The following is a 19,245-nucleotide window of genomic DNA, read 5'->3' on the forward strand; positions in this document are numbered from 1 at the left end:
CCTACAAATAAGTGCAAACTTCAAGGCTTTTATGTAATAAGGTTGAATTGAAGTATTGATTGCTCTATTTCTACTTTCAAACGTTGGGCATGATGTTCCTACAACGCCTAGGATTTAAAACAGAATAAAAATAAAATGTTAGAAAACACGAAACAATATTATAACAAATTCAGTATATGCTTTAAATTATGTTTTTACAGCTCTTGATCATATACTAAGTAATATCTAGTTTATTTGAGAATTAAAATAAGAAAGCTATGTGAAAAAAACGGATGTCCAACGTTACAATTATGAAAAACTGTTTTAACTCTTATGTATAGTGATCCTATTTCTTATTCTCTGATCTTCTTGATTCTTGGCAGGAACAACGACATGTGTTGGTTCTCTGTGCCGTTAAAGCCGTTATTTGCCAAATTTCATTTGACTCGGTGACTGCATATTAAGCTGGAATAAGAAAAATGTCCAACGACGTTTTTCATTAACTCAACGACTGAATGTGAATTTTATAAGTAGATATAGATGAAAATGAATACAAAGAGTAAGACAATAATAATATATAACAAAAGTACAAATATTTGCCTCATGTGAGTTCAAATATTGCTGATTCAATAAAAATCTTCTCTACACAGTCGTTTTTCAAACGGTAGCCATTTTGTCCAAGTTGATATTTCATTTTTCAAAGCAGTTAACGCGTATTTTTTATAATTAATAAAAACAAAAGTTAGATGCACGAAGAGTAAAAAATGCCAAGATTCTTTTCTTATTACCTACATATTTGGGTCTTAAAGGAATAAAATGCTTCCACACATTACAAAACGGTAGCCAATTTGTCCAAACGTCTGAAAACGTCTAAAATACTAAAGACGCTAATTTCCGACGTTACATGTGCTAAAGTTTCAATTAAATGTTCATGATAATTAAAACAAATCGTATTATAAAATTTGGAAAAATAGGTTGATGATTGCTGCCGAAAAAAAAAGAATAGTGCATGTTGCTATAGACTCCGCCCGGGGACATAGGTTCGACACAGGTTAAATTTTGCAATTTTTATTAATCGTTTATAGCTTTTAACGATTTATTTAAAAGAATTGGGAAATGGGGAAAACATCCCATTACATGAACTTCGTCCAACTTTTGCAAAGACAAATTGGAGACACCAAGACTGTCCTCTAAATGTAAAATGCGAATTGAAATTTATGTTACGGAAGTACTCCGAAATAGATAATTTAAAGTCGTCACTTCAGTAAGGTGCAATCACCAATATTTAAAGACTTAATACCAGTTCACGGAATGTTTTACTTCGCGATTTGTCCTGCTATGCATGTTAACTTATAACGGTCGTGATGAAAATAATTCCTGTACTAGCGAAGCCGGAACTTTTCGTCAATATAAACTTGTGCATGAAATGGAGGTAATTGAAAGACGAATCCCAAACAGCAACGAAAACCGTTTCATCGAATTAATAAAAACCCGGGATTATATTTGCCGTTTTCGCGGACGATCCAGGAGTAGATTACTATACTTTAGAATGTATATCATAAGTTAAACGCTATAGATGACTTGGGAAATAATTCTCAAGCCAAGGATCAAGTAATTGAAGGGGTGTATTTCGACAACTTATGTGCCAGGGAAAATACAATTCTATTCAAATTTAACCAAGGGTAAAAATGTTCGATTTACTTGCAGAGTGTCAGATATATTTGTATTGGTTGAATTAAGATATAGAAATTTTACAATGACAGATGATATGCACCTTGAAAGTTAAACATCCTATGATAAAACAAAAATATGGAAAACCGTATACATGTACTTCCGTCCCATCTTTCCTTCCTACATTACTTGCGACAGTACTGCATTTTTAGTTGAAATTACTTAAAGAGTAAACATTATCAAATCGATTTCCACAACTCGAGGTAATTTTTGACATCACAAAACGAACAGAACCAGAATCAACCAACAATATGAAAAACCGAATAAAACTTGCAAAAATTAAACGAAGTCAAAAACCCTCTTCGACGCCGCATGTTAAAGTGTAACGTCGTGTTGTAGGAATGTCGTGCCCAACGTTTGAAAGTAGAAATAGAGCTATCAATACTTCAATTCACCCTTATTACAAGAAGCCATGTAGTTTGCGCTTATATAAAGGGTAATGAAATGCTTGCCATGCAATGTCACTCCTCATATATTTCCACGTCGTATTTGTTTATTTCAAACTTGTCTGACTGTACAGCCCTTCCATGGCAGGCAACTTATAAAACATAGACGGGATTTTAAAAGTATATAAGTTTCTCACTGAAGGTATCCAAAGAAGGTAACCAAAGATTTTGCGACGATGCAAATATTAAACTTTACAATATAAATAAAAAATCTTAAACCAATGAATTCAAATATCAAAAGCTATGCAATTAACAAATATATAAAATTGAGAATGGAATATATACTTATTAAGCTTCATGTAAATTATTTAACAATGAAATACATTAAATATGAAATTTGGAGTTTTACCAAGGGAGCTAATAATTAATTAATAACACTGTCGGCCACACAGCATTTCGGGGACTCTCCTTTTGGTATCTTTCCTCCCCCTTTTATAGCTGACTAATCGGGGGCTTTCTAATTATTGGGGGCATTATGATGACCCATAGTTTTTAATTTCTGTGTCATTTAGTCTCTTGGCAATCATAATACATATTCTTTTATACATAGCGATGTCGTTATTACGACATAGCTATGTCGTTTTAACGACATAGTGATGTCGTTATTACGACATGATATGTCGAAATTACGACATATCGATGTCGTTATAACGACATGTTATGTCGAAATTACGACACAGCGATGTCGTAATAACGACATGCTATGTCGAAATTACGACATGCTATGTCGTAATTACGACATAAAATATTTTTTTTGAATGGCCCTTATCGGCTTCCGTAACATAAGTCAGTATTCTCGTTTTATTTATTTTTTAAATGTGTCGGTTCGGGGCTTTTTATATCTTACTACGCGGTAATGTTTTTACTCATTTATGAAGACTGAATGGGTTTTTTTCTAGATTGGCAATTGTAGGGGCAATTTTCTAGAGGGATTTAAAATCTTTACATGGAAGGTTGTATTTATTTATTATTAGTAATAAAAAAATCATACACACAATGTAAAACGTTTGAAAACGAGTATATTGTCTCATCCGCTTTTAAAATCAAGTAATAGTTGATGATAATAATACAGTCTTTGTTATAACATTTTTGTGACGAGTTTCGTCTTCTTGTAAATCTGGTCTCCCATCTTGACCCACAACGGAAGTTTTAACATTAGGCCCTCCCAGTCTTCCGGATTATCTTTACATGAAAACACATGCACCTGAAATAAATAAAAAAAAAAAAGGAAAAATTTAAACGTCTTTGACGAAGTTAAATATTGAGGTAAACTATACAAATAATACAATCGCTTACAATGGTATGGCAGGTTGTACCTCTGGTTACAGTGTCGACCAACATGTCAATTGTAAAATACAAACTTGTCAATAATTGCATATGAATAATTTTTCTTTTTAATTGAAAATGATACTTTATTGATAGTTTTGTCATTTGTAAGTGGATACATCAAATACCGGTTCCTCATCCCGGCCTCGTTAACCGTTAGTAGTATATTATAAATTTTGTTAGAACTTGTTAGTTTAGTTTATCTGTGATACATACATTTATGAATTATAATATATCCAACTAAATGTTAGTTAATTACACATATACATATACTACAATATAAACATACATAATTGCACATCATATACCTTTATAACTACGTAATTTTTGTTCCGTATTTGACCTTTACTTTTATATCCTTATAAGATAAAATCTACCTGACACATATTTGCTCCTTTAGAAAATTTTTACTCGGTAAACACTTTTCTCGGAAAGATTCGAGCCTCAAAAAACAAAAAAGAAGTAATACGATACTGAACACAACAAATACTCTAAGACTAGTACTTTAACCTCATGCAAATGTATGCTTTAATTTGCTGAAGGTGTTTTAGTAATTTAATTAAGGTTAAAACCCAGGTTGAGGTCTGTTAAAAGTAAAATCACAAAAATACAGAACTCAGAGAAATATCAAATCGGAAATTCCATAATCATGGGAAAAAACACATCAAGAACGAATGGACAATAATTGTCATATTCCTGACTTGGTACAGGCTTTTTCAAATGTAGAAAATGGTGGATTAAACCTGGTTTATAGCGCTAAGTGTCATCAAATTCCGTTATTTTTACAATGATAGAGTTATGTGTACATACAGGACATGAACGTTAGGATAATGGTTTGATTCAGCATGCATAGTTATATTTGAGTTTTTATCCCTTACTTAAGGTGGTACCCAACACTTTCACTAAAATTAATTTGGCTCGTTTAATTTTCAAAAAATGTTGTCAAAGTATTTACTTTGACCCTTTAACAAAACTATAAAAATTTCAAAAAATTTGAACCAACGCTTTTGTCAAAAAAATACACTGCTTATATAGCAGTTTGACAAACACCAATTTTTTATCTTTGAGAAGTTTATATTCCTTTTACAATACAACGTCATTAAAACGTTTAGCTAACTTTATAGAGTTAGTTCCCTGTAGTGTTAGGTACCACCTTAACAAAAGGTTATAACAAATGCTATAGAACCAAACTTTACAAACTGTGTTTAATTGGTATCAAACCAAAAGTTTAAAATTAGAACACTGGTACTTCAAATTATGTAAATTTGAAAGACAGACGACATAATAGTCTAAAGCAATGAAATGTATTCAGCAGTGGAACTACTGAATCACAATCATATAAACCAATCTACACGACACTGGTTTCTTATCTACATGTAGTATTCGTTTTGGTACATTAAAGATTAAAGGTTTTGGAGAGGGAAATTATTAAAAAAAAACATACTTTTCTTTCACCAAGTACTTTGAAAATTTCAATTTCGAATTGTCCTTTACTGCGTTGTTCTAAGACTGAAGCTGCTTCGTCTCGCCAATATTCCAAAAATTGTTCTAAAGGTATACCTGTCAATCATACAAAAATAAATACGTAAAGTCAACAGGGACAATTTCACCATAAGCAAAATATTACATTGCAACTTGCCTTTTTAATTCAGATTTATATCGCAAATATTCTTTCTTTTATAACTTATTTTTATTCTTCATGAATTAACAAGTACTAACATATATTTGTCTTGTGACACAATAAGCAAATAAGTGAAATAAATAAGCATTATAGGCATTCTATGAAATAACACTTTGAAATCTATGGATTAAGTATAGTAATAACATTTTCATTAATAAAGTAACAGTAGTGCAAGGCATATATGAGCATACATATGGTATTGTATAACAGTATACAAATAATTTCAAATGCTCACATACATACATAATTAAATTTAATTACTGTGCTTAACCAGTGACCTTTGTGGTACCACAATAGCAATGAGTAAAACAGTTTACCAAATTGCAGTTAGATTTCTTCTCCAACTAACTGATCAACTGGTAAAATATTTCAGCAGATTGCTAAGTGTAAGATTGTTAGTATGAAGTGAGTGCTGTGAAATAAAAACTAATACTTACCATCCAGCTCCTGTTAGTTGATGTCTTTGTCATAAATTTCAAACAAAATAATGACTTACTATAATATGAGTCACTGATTTAGAAGGTCTAACTTTGACATGAAAACATTCATCATAAATTGATTTTATAAGATAATAGTTCAAAATATTGTTTTGTAGGTCAATATTTTATAGCTTTGTTTTCTAAGATGAAGTAATTGTGTAATTGTAATTTGGATAATATTTTCTATAAGAATTACTGATCTGCTGGCATTAAGGGGAAATAATTCTTATTGAGTCTATGTATATATAAAGTTTAATGAATAATACCAGGCTTATGATTTTGCTTACAAAATATTCATCAATACGACTTGAATTAAAAAAAAAACGAAATGCAATATTGGTACGAAGTTTAAAAGCATTTAGGACACAAAATTACAAAAGGTTTTGTCAAATAATGTTTATACTTGTTAACTAATCCTTGGAGGAAGAAAATCATTAGCACTTTGAATAATTCTAAGTTTTGCAAAACAGTCAATTCATAATTTTACCATATAAATAAAATTCATGTCAATATAGAATTGCTGACTACTGGGCAGGTGATATCTTCTTAATTTTCAAAGGAATTTGTATGATTTATAGAACTTTGAATGTGTTCCATAAAATAATTAAAACAGTTTTTTTTCAAAATTTTAATCATCTTAAAAATAAATTTTAATGTTCTTTTAAGAACAAGGGATTATAGTTTAATAATTATGGAAATAATGTAAAAAACAAATTACTTATAAAATGAAGAAAGTTGATATTTTTTAGACAGAACTGATTTTATGGTAATTTAGATTATTTCCCTTTAACAGTACCAGATTAAAAAAAATGCTTTAGAAAAAATATTTAAAATACAATTACACACAACTTGCTGTTGGAAAACAGAGCTATAAATTATAGACTTACAAAACAATGTTTTGAACTAATTATTTATTAAATCTATTTATGAGAGAAGTTTTCATGTCAAAGTTAGACCTTCTAAATCAGTGACTCATTTTATGGTAAGTCATCATTTTGTTTGAAATTCATGACAAAGTCTTCAACTAATTGGAGCTGGATGGTAAGTATTAATTTTTATTTCACAGCAATCACTTCATACTAACATCTTTCACTTGAGCAATCTGCTAAAATATTTTACCAGTTGATCAGTTAGTTGGAGAAGAAATCTAACTGCAATTTGGTAAACTGTTTTAGCCATTGCTGTTGTGATACCACAAAGGTCACTGGTTAAGCACTGTAACGCAAATATTCTAATCTAACGTAATTTATATATTTATATAATTACATAGCCACGTTCAATTATTTTACTTTATCATGTTTATTAAATAAAACTTATTTTTCTAATCATTAATAAACTGTTACTCGTTTGGGAGGCTTAAACATGTAGTTTATTTTGCAAATGCCCTACCGTTGTCAGATTTGAAATATTAAACCAACTTGGATCGGTTTGGGCATTTTTGATTTTTTTGTTTGGGGACTGCTCTCCATGTAGTTAGATTATCTTTACTGTCACAACCTTTGGAAATGAAGAGCTGTGACAGTTCACATCACAAATAACTATTTTTATTTGGCATATCTTTGTAATCTTTGCGCAGTGTTTGGACATTTAAAAAGTGTACCAGCGCCTGTGGTGTCCGCTTAAACTGTATAAATTTTCAAGATTTTGATAGTGTCTCCATTTGAATATATTGACATGATTCATTTCACATCGTTCTATTACCGAAGAAAGATATCTGTTATCCGAAATATTAATATTTTCTCGCGGTTCGAAGTAAAGCGGGAAAATATTGTATTGACGTTATGGGTAATATGCGTATGGTCCAATCAGAGGGGTTGATTTATATATATAATTAGATCCGGGTATGTAGGTATGTTTGATTTGTTTGTCACTTTCTAGCCGCCGTTCGTACGTGCATGACTTAAAATGGACGCCGACATCAGAGAAATTATCCAAGCCGAAGTACAAAGTGCCATAGTAGGAACTCAAGATAAAATGTTAAACAGCTTTACTTCACTGCTCGACACAAGGTTAAATGGTTTCCAGCAAAACATCCAGGATACCCAGAAGGCATTGTCCGAGTCACAGATGGCCAAAATTGACGAGACCATGACAGAGACCTTCAAGTTCCGTAACAGGGGAAATGAAGAACAGTATAAACACAACAAGAAGGTTTTCGTGAAGGTTCTCGAAGCTAGCAGCCAGTTAGAATTAGAAAATTTGAATAATGACAACATTCAATCCGCAAAGAGAAAGATTTCCGAAGGTATGGAAATGATAAAGTCAAGACAAAAGCTCATAAAGTTAGCAGATTCGTCAGACGCGGGATGGCGAGTTGTCGACGATTATACCACAAATCCTTTGGCAGAAGACTCCGAAGATGAAAAAAGAATATACAAGGCACAAAGTAGAGCCGAATCAAAGATAAAGAAGGAGAAGGCAAAACGCAAGACCGATACTAGGCCAGCACCTTATAAGACTAAATCACTGGCTCCGGAGAATCCGATTCCAGTCAACACAAACAAGATGTTTCGCCCTGGGAGATGTTTCAATTATAGTGAAACTGGTCATTGGAGGAGAGAGTGTCCTCATCCTACAGTTCAGCATACAAACATGATAAGTACTAATATGTTTTTATGTAACGTTAGTAGTAGTTCGAGTACACCTTTGTATACAAAACCGAATAAGAATTCGGCAGACATATAAATCCACATTTATTCAAATTTCGTCACAAATACGAAGACGCGGTCACAGCTAGACAACTGTTTAAAATAGAGGAATACATTTTTTCATATGATTTGAAAAGTGCATATCACCATATAAGAATTGCACATTCTGACACTACATACCTTGGTTTCAAATGGGGGAGACATTTTACGTGTACAATGTGTTACCATTTGGCTTGGCAACAAGTGGTAATATTTTCAGTAAAGTAGTTCGAGAAGTCGTAAAATACTGGAGAAGTAAAGGGTTAAACATAGTTATAATGTATTTAGACGATGGATTAGGGGGAGGCTCTTCTTATTCGGAGGCATTAACCGCTAGTGATTTGATTATGAATGATTTAGATCATTGTGGTTTCGAAATAGCACATGAAAAGTGTAATTGGTCTCCAGTACAAAAACTGGAGTGGTTAGGTTTTTGTTGTTACTCGTTTGGGAGGCTTAAACATGTAGTTTATGTTGCAATTGCCCTACCGTTGTCAGATTTGAAATATTATAACCATAATGTATTATTGCGCATGATCATTCTTCTGTATTACTATATATATCATGTAGAAAAACTCAAATGTAAACAAATGTATTATTTTAAGATGTTTAAATGTGACGCATGGTCAATGTTTACCTGTAGGACATGATTTTTGACCCCGTACTGTCTACTGTCTAATTACTAAAAAGTATCTAACATTTTAGGATAAAAAAAAATCCTTCTTGATCAATTTATCATAAGTCAATGGGAATATAACAAAACTCACCTTTAGAAATACTCAATTTAGATCCTTTGCTCATGAAATCATTCCACGTGTTATCCTTCAATCATTCGATCATCTCAATTTTCACGAGATTATGCCGATCAAGGTTAAGGGTCAATGATTAAATTATAACCAACATCGGATAATGAATAGTACAACTTCCGTATTTACGTTACATAATGATGACCTCCACATGTACAGAACTAAGAACTTAGACAAATTGTTAAAATCAATGTATTGTATTTATAATAACTAATCATATTTAATATATATATATATACATATAAACTACCGAGGAATCATCGAACAATTTAAACAAAATTATTCCGTTTGTCACAACTTATAATCCGCGAGATTATGACATTTTTAGTTTCATGCGACAAATTGAAACAAATTTACACAAAAGTGAAAGAATGTACAAGGTCTTACAGAAAAAGAAGATTATCAACAGCAAAAGACAGTCGAAAAGTCTGAAACGATATTTAACATCTTCAAAATTTGACTTTAATGAAACTGTGCCAATTGTAAAAAAATGTACCGATAAACGATGTATGACTTGTCCAAATTTAATAGACAAATAAGACAAAAAATAAACTGCAAACTAAAATAACTGTACATAAACAGCAAACTATTGTTAACGTCAATCAATTGTTTTATTTATATACAAGTCACATTACCTAAAGATCTGCGGAAGCAGTAAACGTACTAGTAAAAAAGTGATGCATTGAAACCGTTATTATCTTTTAATAATTTTCTTATACATATAAATATAAATTTACTGTATAATCTCCCTGGTTAAACAGTAACTTATTCACAGGGATACCTGGCTGAATGCTGTGAGTCGAGTAATTTGTTAAACAGCAAAGAAATGTGCAATAAAAGATTTATCGTTTAAAATAAAATACTGGAGAACTAAAGGGTTAAAAATAGGTATAATGTATTTAGACGATGGATTAGGGGGAGGCTCTTCTTATTCGGAGGCACTAACCGCTAGTGATTTGATTAGGAATGATTTAGATCATTGTGGTTTCGAAATAGCACATGAAAAGTGTAATTGGTCTCCAGTACAAAAACTGGAGTGGTTAGGTTTTTGTTGGTGTTTAGAACAGGGTGTACTGAAAATCACTGAAAAAAGATTGAGCAAGTTAAAAAGCGCCTTGAGTGATCTGTTACAGCAATATGAAAAGGGAATGAAATATTTCAAAGTAAGGTCACTTGCTTGTATTGTTGGACAGATCATCTCAACTCAGGCTGTTTCAGGGGATCTTGCACGTTTAAGATCTAGATTCATGTATGATTGCATACTTACAAGAGAATGCGGGAATTCCAGCGTAGTGTTTAGTCTCAAAGCTGTAAATGCATGCAGGTTTTGGTTAGATAATATAGAAAAAATAAATGAGATAGAATCTCAGTTATGTCAGTTGACATACAATAAAGTACAAGACTTTCACGTCTTTTGTGACGCTTCAGAAACAGGTTTCGGGGGTCATTTGACCACAGGTTCAGAGGACGAACCGATAGAGATATACGGAAGTTGGTCTTCCACTGAAAGAGTAAAAAGCTCTAATGGAGAGAACTTGAATCAGTAAAAAGGGTTTTAAGAAATCTTGTGATCAAATTGCACGGTGCGACTATTAGAGTTTACACAGACAATAAAAATGTACCACACATTATGAAAGTCGGTAGTAAGAAAAAAAAATTACACAGAAGCGTTATGTCTGTTCATAAAATTTGTCAAGATAACAAGATCAAACTAAATTTTGTATGGATACCACGCGAGCATAACGATAAAGCAGACAGTCTTAGTAGAAAATGAGATTGTGATGATTGGGAAATCGATAATTGGATTTTTACTTATCTGAATAAGTTATAGGGTCCATATACTTTTGACCGCTTTGCACAAGATTACAATGCAAAATGCGACAAATTCAATTCGAAATTCTGGTGCACAGGAACATCAGGTATTAATGCTTTTTCTGTGTCATGGGATGGCGAGAATAATTGGTTAGTTCCACCACCTCGTTTGGTTCCACAGACAATTAACAAAATGATACAGGATAAAGGTAGTCATACTTTGATTGTTCCTGAGTGGACATCTGCCGCTTATTGGCCAATGTTAGTAGACCAAGAAGGTCGGTTTAAATGTTTCATAAGAGATTACAGGTTTTTTTAAGGTGAGAGTCTCACAAAACGAGGAAGAAGTCAAAACAGTATATTTGGCTCGCAGTTCTTAAAATTCAGATTAGTTGCTTTAAATATTAAATGAAAAACATAGATATTTATAATTTTCATTGTTTAATAGGCATGAGTTAAGATCGTCATGTAAAAGTCGCAATAGAGGATAGTGGAGTAGAAACAGGAAGCTATTTGTATAGTCTATATCCGAAGATGTGTGAGTTATTATTGAGCAGTAAAAGTGACAATACAGTCAAGTCTTATTTCTACGCGTTTAGAAGGTGGGAAAAAATTATTACAGAACATGGACACGGTGCTTTACCTGCACAAACGGTACACGTTGCTTTATACTTGACAAATTTATTGAACAATGGATCTACTAGTCACCAACAAAAAAGATTCGGTTTCAGCAGAGATATTAATTGAACTATGTACGCACTTTAAAGATTCAGATGATTTTCTCATTATTAGAGATTAGACAATGATATTACTAAGTTTTTCTGGTTTTCTAAGATATGATGAAATTAGTTCGTTAAGATTTAAAGATGTAGTTATACATGAGAATTATTTGATTTTGTATATTAACAAAAGTAAAACCGATCAGTATCGTCAAAGAAACGAAATTCTCATTTCAAAAGGTTTATCCATAGCTTGTCCATATGTTATGCTCATAAGGTATTAAGAATTGGCCAAATTTGATTTCGACTCCAATAAATATTTATTTACTATATTAAGACAGATTTGCAGATCAGGCAATAATTGTAAACTTATAGATAAAGATAAAAAGCTAAGCTATACGGCGGCTAGGGAGGCTTTATTAGGTAGAGTTCGATTAGTTTCACCAAATTGTAATATAGGCCTATATTCTTTCAGAGCCGGTGGTGTAACGGCTGCTGCAAATGCAAACGTAAACGAGAGGTGTTTGAAAAAACACGGCCGGTGGAAGTCAGACTCAAGCAAAGATCGTTACATTGTTGACTCCACAGAGAAACGTTTGCAGGTCTCGTAGAAATTGGGTTTATAATATTTGTTTATCTCTAATAATTTATTCTGGCCCCCGTTCTTTGTGTTATTTCTATCAAATACGGCGGGCTGACGGCAAATTGATATTTGCGTTTGTGTTGTTTTATGTATAGGCATATGTAGTATAGATAATACCTATTATTCCATATTTATAAACTTTTAGTAGGTTTTTCTATATGAATTGGATTTTGAATAAATAAGCATATTCACCTGCGGAAAAAAGATATTCACCGCGCAAAACGTCGCGTGCTTTTTCGTGTACAATTTTGGTAAAAAAACGTTTGATTTACAATTGCTTTTGGTAAATATTTTCTTTTACATTCATTTCTTTCGAAATATGGAATAAAACATTTACTGTCTTTTGTTTCGGTAAATATGTGGTTTTATTGACTTTTGAAAAACTGATATTCACTTCGGCCGTTGGCCTCAGTGAATATCAGTTTTTCAAAAGTTGGCCTCAGTGAATATCAGTTTTTCAAAAGTCAATAAAACCACACATTTACCTCATCAAAAGACAGTAATTGTATAATATTTGTTCATTTTATAGTTATTTAATGGCGATGTTGTACCCTTTTTGACTTGTTATATATTATATTTTGTAGTGTACAGAATCATATTACATGATCCATCGTCCTGTAAGATTAATCGTTGACTATTTATTCAGTCATTTTTGAACCAGGAACTTTAATCAATTTTTACAAACTTAAAATCATACAGTCTTGTATATATAAGGAAAAATAAAAGGGGAAAGATAATAAAGTGACATTCAAACGCACAAGTTGAAAATAAACTGACAGCGTCATGGCAAAATAGGTAAAAAGACCGTTGACAAACATCATTACAGAGAGTATTAGAGAAGACAAAGGAATAATAACTAATACGGAAAGTCAAACGGTTACAAGAGGAAAAATGACGATTATTTTTTTATTATAGAAACAGATGTCAACGGAAACTAAATTAATCTTAATAGCGAGTAAAACAGTTACTGCGAGCATATACCGTACCATACGCTTTAGATACAGTGGAAATCACTTCTAAGCTCTCATTAGAACTGTAAGAATAATATGTCGTATAACTGTTCTTAATTGTCATAGGACAGTTCTAGGGTAGTTCTACCCTAGAACTGTTCTACTAGAACTATCAGAAAAAGTTCTAGGTAGAACTGACCAAACCAATTCTAGTCGTCGAACTTTTAGAGGAACTGACTAAATCAGTTCTAACCGTAGAGCTGTCAGCAGAACTGTCTAAAACTGTTCTAGTCGTACAACTAACCAAACTCGTCAGGATTTTAGAACAGCTCTAAATGATATACACGTATTTTATCTAACACGAATAGTTCTTTAAACTGTGTAATGGATAGAATTGACCACATCAGTTCTTATCGTAGAACAGTTACTGTTCTAGTCGTATAATTTATCTAGCTGTAGAACTATTCTAGTCGTAGAACTGACCAAAGATTAGGTAGAACTGTATTTAACTGTTCTAGGGTAGAACTGTCAAAATAAGTTATATTTAAAACTGTCTAAATCAGTTCTAGGAAGGACAGATCAAATCAGTTGTAGATTAGAACTGTCCCAGTTAGAACTGTCTAAATGATGCCGGGATGACAGTTCTATAAACTGCCATAGAACAGTTCTCTTGACAGATTCTTTCATATTTGATAAGAGGTTAGAAGTGATCTCCACTGTACGGTAATTTTACTTTACCATGATGTTCTAGTGTAACTTCAAACCAGGTGACATATTTTCCTGTCAATTTCCTTGGAGCTGGTCCTGTGAACTTTTCATCAACGCCTAAAAGCCTTGCCCATCTTTCATAACTGGTAAGAGGTGTGCATGTCACGGTAAAGGGACCAGAACCCATTAAGGTTGAAGTAACCGTATCTAAAACTGTAGCATCTTCTACTTCAAGAACTATAAAAAAAGAGATTTTATTTAACTTTCCGTGCTCATACGCGCATGCGTGCACACACACACACACACACACACACACACACACACACACATACTGTATAGCTATCACGTATTGAATTGGAATGTTGAAAAAAAATAAAAAAGATAAGGAATAAAAACATACAGTAGTATCTTAATCATTTTAACAAGTTTATAAGTGGTTACCTTAATAAAGTGCAATAATGTATAGATGTACATGTATAACGCAGATGCCCTATTGTTGTGGAAGGAAGAGAAGCGACACATAAAATAAGGTCTTCTCGTTTAATAGTATATATACTAGAAAAAATGTGAGCACATTCATCGCTTCTAAAAAAATGCATTAGATTCTAATTATTACATTCTCGGCTGCAATCATGAAGTTTCGGGTTAAATTAAGCTTTAGCTTTTTTTCACTCATGCAGACTGTATACGTTTTCACAGGAAATATGTGCAGTCATGCATGTTGCATGTTTTACGGGAATTAAATATGATTTGATAGCGGCAATTCAAAACAGAATAGTATGACACAAGAAAGGTAAAACTAAAAACTTACTCGCAACAATTTTGGCTTCCCCAATAACCTGAAAATAATTTATTTTTTATTTTTGTGTAATAATCAAGTTGTAAGTATGAGGATTTTGATTGGTTGTCCTTTATTTCTATATTCTTTTATTTTTGTGCCTTTTGTTTTCTATTCTTTATATTTTTTACCATTCTTTTTATTTGTATATTGGAGCACCTTTAAATTCTCTACTCTTTAATTTTTTTTTTACATTTATTTTGTATTTTCAACCATATTTAGGTGCAGAACAAAAATAAAATCATTTCCTTTCAAATATTTAATAGAAAATTCTGACAAAAGTGCTCGACCCAATGTCTCACATACCCATAGACGAACATACGGACGGAAAAGAGAGGTTTTATATTTCCAGTTGGTGAGGCAGTGAAAAAACAAATAAATATATTGTTAACCAAATGTTCACAATAAACACTACATAAAAACTGTGGAATAACTTGAAAGGGTGAACCAATCCCATCTATCGTTTGTACAAAGTCAGGAAAATGGGAATTGTTATCTTATAGTTCGTTTCATTGTGTGTTGAATTGTCGTTTGGTTTTTGTTGCCCTCTAGGTTTTCTTTGTTTCCTTGTTTTCGTCTTTTATTTTATTGTTTCCTCAGTTTTAGTTTGTTACCCGGGTTTGTTATTACTCAATCGTTATATGACTTTCGAACAGCCGTATAATACTGTTGTTTTTATTTGTAGACATATGCTGTTTTATTTTAGATTTAAATTATCCCATTGACTGGGACAGATTAGGTGAACGTTTGTCTGTAACGACCATTGCTCACTTCTTACTTATTATAGAATTTAAACTGTGGGGTCACCAAAGGTTCTTAACGCCTTTAATAATAAGATAATTCGAAAAGTTATTCAGGAATAACCTTTATGTTTTGATTTATAATATTGATATAAATCAACACATCGTATTATTCCGGATTCGTTTTTCGAATTGCTTTTTTAACGTGTTGAGAACCTTTGGTGACCCCACATATTCAGTGTCTTTAACAAGTGCATAGTGAGCAGTGCTTGTTACCGACAAACGTTCACCTAATCTGTCCTAGTCAATGGGATAATTTAGGTCGTCAATCAATGGCCAGGACCACACTGTTTTGAATATGATTCTATCTTGTTTTCTATTTATCTATTTTTTATTTTTATTTTTTCACTTTTTTGGTTGGTGAATTAGGAGAGGGGGGTCATTCTCGTTTGATTTTCGTGTTGTTGTCCCCGTAGTATCTTGTTGGTTTTGGCTTATCTTGAATATACTAACCGCTGGGTGTCTTTAAGGTAACATATCAAACATACATAATTAAAACAGCATCAAAATTTTAAAAACAAATTTATCAAACACTATAATGTTTTCTGCTGTAAATAATGTAATGACTGTTCTTGACTTCATGGTTCTAAGATTATAACACTACCTCTTAGGAAGAACACTATCAAACACACGTCTTATATTAAAGATTTCATAACAGTAGTTTACTAACAGCTTACATCTTACCTTGAATTTAAATATTGCATATTTTTCGATTTTACGGCTTGCCTCTGGTATGAGTGATTCAGAAGTTGCTCCGTTTTTTTTATTTATTTCAATTGACATGAAAAACTGCATTAGTCGAGACATGACAGCCTAGAAACAAAAAGCAGTCACAATATCTATATCTACTGTTATTTTTTCTGTTATGAGAGTCATTTCATTAGACATTTATATATAAGACATGATATTTCACATATCAATAAAGTCCCCTAATTGGGTATGTGAGTACACAAATAACAAAATGAAGTATGAATATATTCACATTAGAACATTGTAAACAAATTATCAATATTAGGGAGCTACCATATAATTTTTAGGGGAGGGGGCTAGGATGAAAAATTTTGTCCTGCATTTTTTTTAGCTGTAATCTCTGTCCTGCCTTTTTATTTTTCACTCTGTTCGGTTTTGCCTTTTTTTTAACTCAAAACTCCTGTCCTGCCTAATTTTTTCAAATTTCATCCTAGCCCCCCCCCCCCCCCCCCCCATTAAAATCAAATGGTAGCTCCCTTAGTATAACTATATAATGAATTTTGATCTGTGACAGGAATACAAATTAAAGAAACGCGATTATGCACATGAATCAAAAGGTTTTAATAGTTTATAACATGAAAATAAAAATGTATTGATATAAATGGTACATGTGGTAAATTATGTATATTTGACGTTGGTTGCCATTAGGACATTGGCCTCTGGCAGGCATGTTAAAATCGGTACCTACATGTTCATGTTATAATCATAGAATGAATGAAACCTCTAGCATGTCTAGGATTTAGATAATTTTGATTCATAGTGAATTTCATTTGGTAGTTAGGCCTCATTGTTTCTGATTTTTTTTTGTCACAGGCATGCATGGATGGCGGATATTGTTACAAGGAAGATTATGTGTAACAATATGATGGCGAATGTAACCCCATCTTTGATGGAATGGGTCAATAAGGTTTTGTCATTTTAAACATACTACTAGAACACACCCGCGAAATCGCGGGCATTCAGAGCGGAGTTTAAAGTATGTAAAGTGTTATTGGAACAAATTTCAAGTTGTAAAATATTGAATGACTGGAGAATTCAGCAAAAGTATCATAAGTCATAGCTAAAGGTTATTGGGGACAGGAAAATGTTGTTTTTTTTTATCCCTCCTCCTTTATTTTCAATATTCCCATTTTTTGGTTTTCTATCAATTTCAATATGAACATACATTTTGGTATGTTAAGAACATTCAAGTAAGGAGTCTGTAATTCAGTGGTTGTTGTTTGTTTATGTGTTACATATTTGTTTTTCGTTCATTTTTTTGTACATAAATAAGGCCGCTAGTTTTCAGGTTTGAATTGTTTTACATTGTCAGTTCGGGGCCTTTTAAAGCTGAGTATGCGGTATTGTCTTTGCTCGTTGTTGAAGGTCGTACGGTAACCTACAATTGTTAATATCTGTGTCGTATTGGTCTCTTGTGGAGAGTTGTCTCAACAGGGCAATCATACCACATCTTCTTTTTTTTATAATCAATGAATTTTGTAAAAAATTTAATGACTGGAGAATTTCAGAAAAGGTATCAAAAGTTCACATGAATATTTTTAGCGCTTATCTGTTTATTATGAACATTCATTACTATATAAATATAGTGTATTTACTTTCAATTCTAAGTTTACTAATCGATCCATAGTGATCATTCATATAGTAAACAGTCCCTCTCTATTTAATAAACTCTGTGACTGCCGTGGATAGTAAACTTGAAAATGAAAGCAGATAGAATTCTGAAAATACACTTTATTCTTTGTCAGGGACGTATATAAACTTTATAGTCCTTGTTCTTTGTATAGTATGTTCAAAGTATACAGAAAAAAGCAAACCGGATGTCTAATCCGACTTAAAATTTCGTCCAATGACGGGACAATATCCGGATGCCTTTTTTCTCGTTTTTCTCCAAAAATAACTCAATCTGAAAAATCATATGAATGGATGACAAATGGCACTATGCACTGTACCTATAGGACACAGAGGCGTGTTGATCAATTAATTGTGGAAAGAAGAGAAGCGACAAACAAAATGAGGTCTTATCGTTTAATAGTATAGAAGATATAGGATGAACGGATCATATAAACCGGAGGGAAAATATGATACAAGCCCAAACGATAAAATATAAACAAGTCTTAATTGAAAACTACGTTCAAACCTAATATGATTGCGTTGGATAAAAACCGCAATTTTTATGCGTGTGCATGTAAAACAAAGTTCGTTACAGTAGAAGGGTCTAAATACTGCACAAACAACATTTTCGAAAAGACCAAAAAAGTGAAAAAAGTATATTGAAACAAATCGCATTTGACTAACAACTGTATATATATATATATATATACATTGTACGCACTGTGATTGAATTAAATTATATTATATAATACGCACTGTGATTGAATTAAATTTCACTGCTGAAATTGACAAAACAAAAGCAAGGTCAGCGTTTTCTCTGTGTTAAGTAACGTGTGCAAGGAGTACATAGTCTCATATACATTATATGATATGTTATCAAAAATCATCAAAATGATAGGCCATGGTAATCGATAAATTAAAGATATTTTGTGTTTGCACAGTCAGGTTTTTTTACCAACATCTTTCAGTTGAAAACAGCAAGATTAATATACTACTATAATTTATTTTCACTTTTCCTGATTTTTTTTATCTGAAGAAAAATATTTGAAAAATAACGCTTTGATCTCAAAGAGTTACCAGTTTAAACTTATTTAAGATTGAATAGACAAATGGTGTATTTTTCAATCATTTACATAGTTAGTGTCTCACTCTAATTCGACTCTTTTGAGAGAAAAAAAATCAAGGTTGGGTGTAATTAAAAAAAAATGGATGAACAAGTTTGTGTTTTTTTAACAAGAAAACACTCAATCATAAACAACTGTTACAATAGTCTTGGCCT

General features: G+C 32.1%; 1 protein-coding gene across 1 annotated transcript; it reads right to left on the reverse strand.

Moving 5' to 3' along the window:
* Positions 1–3,105: 3,105 nt before the first annotated feature.
* LOC143055361 (uncharacterized) lies at positions 3,106–18,798 on the reverse strand. The gene is made up of 6 exons (XM_076228497.1): positions 18,723–18,798; positions 16,290–16,418; positions 14,779–14,806; positions 13,998–14,204; positions 4,927–5,042; positions 3,106–3,360 (listed from the first exon to the last, which is right to left on the reverse strand). Exons 2-6 carry the CDS (start codon positions 16,410–16,412, stop codon positions 3,235–3,237), a joined length of 600 nt encoding a protein of 199 aa, XP_076084612.1. The 5' UTR covers positions 16,413–16,418; positions 18,723–18,798; the 3' UTR covers positions 3,106–3,234.
* Positions 18,799–19,245: the final 447 nt, after the last annotated feature.

The sequence above is a fragment of the Mytilus galloprovincialis genome, chromosome 12, assembly GCF_965363235.1.
Source record: "Mytilus galloprovincialis chromosome 12, xbMytGall1.hap1.1, whole genome shotgun sequence".
In the NCBI taxonomy this organism is placed as follows: Eukaryota; Metazoa; Mollusca; class Bivalvia; order Mytilida; family Mytilidae; genus Mytilus; species Mytilus galloprovincialis.

Coding starts and splice junctions, on each gene's coding strand:
- LOC143055361 (XM_076228497.1), bottom strand. CDS start 16,412: ATGTCTCGACTAATGCAGTTTTTCATGTCAATTGAAATAAATAAAAAA. Junction 5,043..13,997: donor AGTTACACTAGAACATCATG/GTAAAGTAAAAT, acceptor TATGATTGACAG/GTATACCTTTAGAACAATTT. Junction 3,361..4,926: donor AAGTACTTGGTGAAAGAAAA/GTATGTTTTTTT, acceptor TATTTATTTCAG/GTGCATGTGTTTTCATGTAA.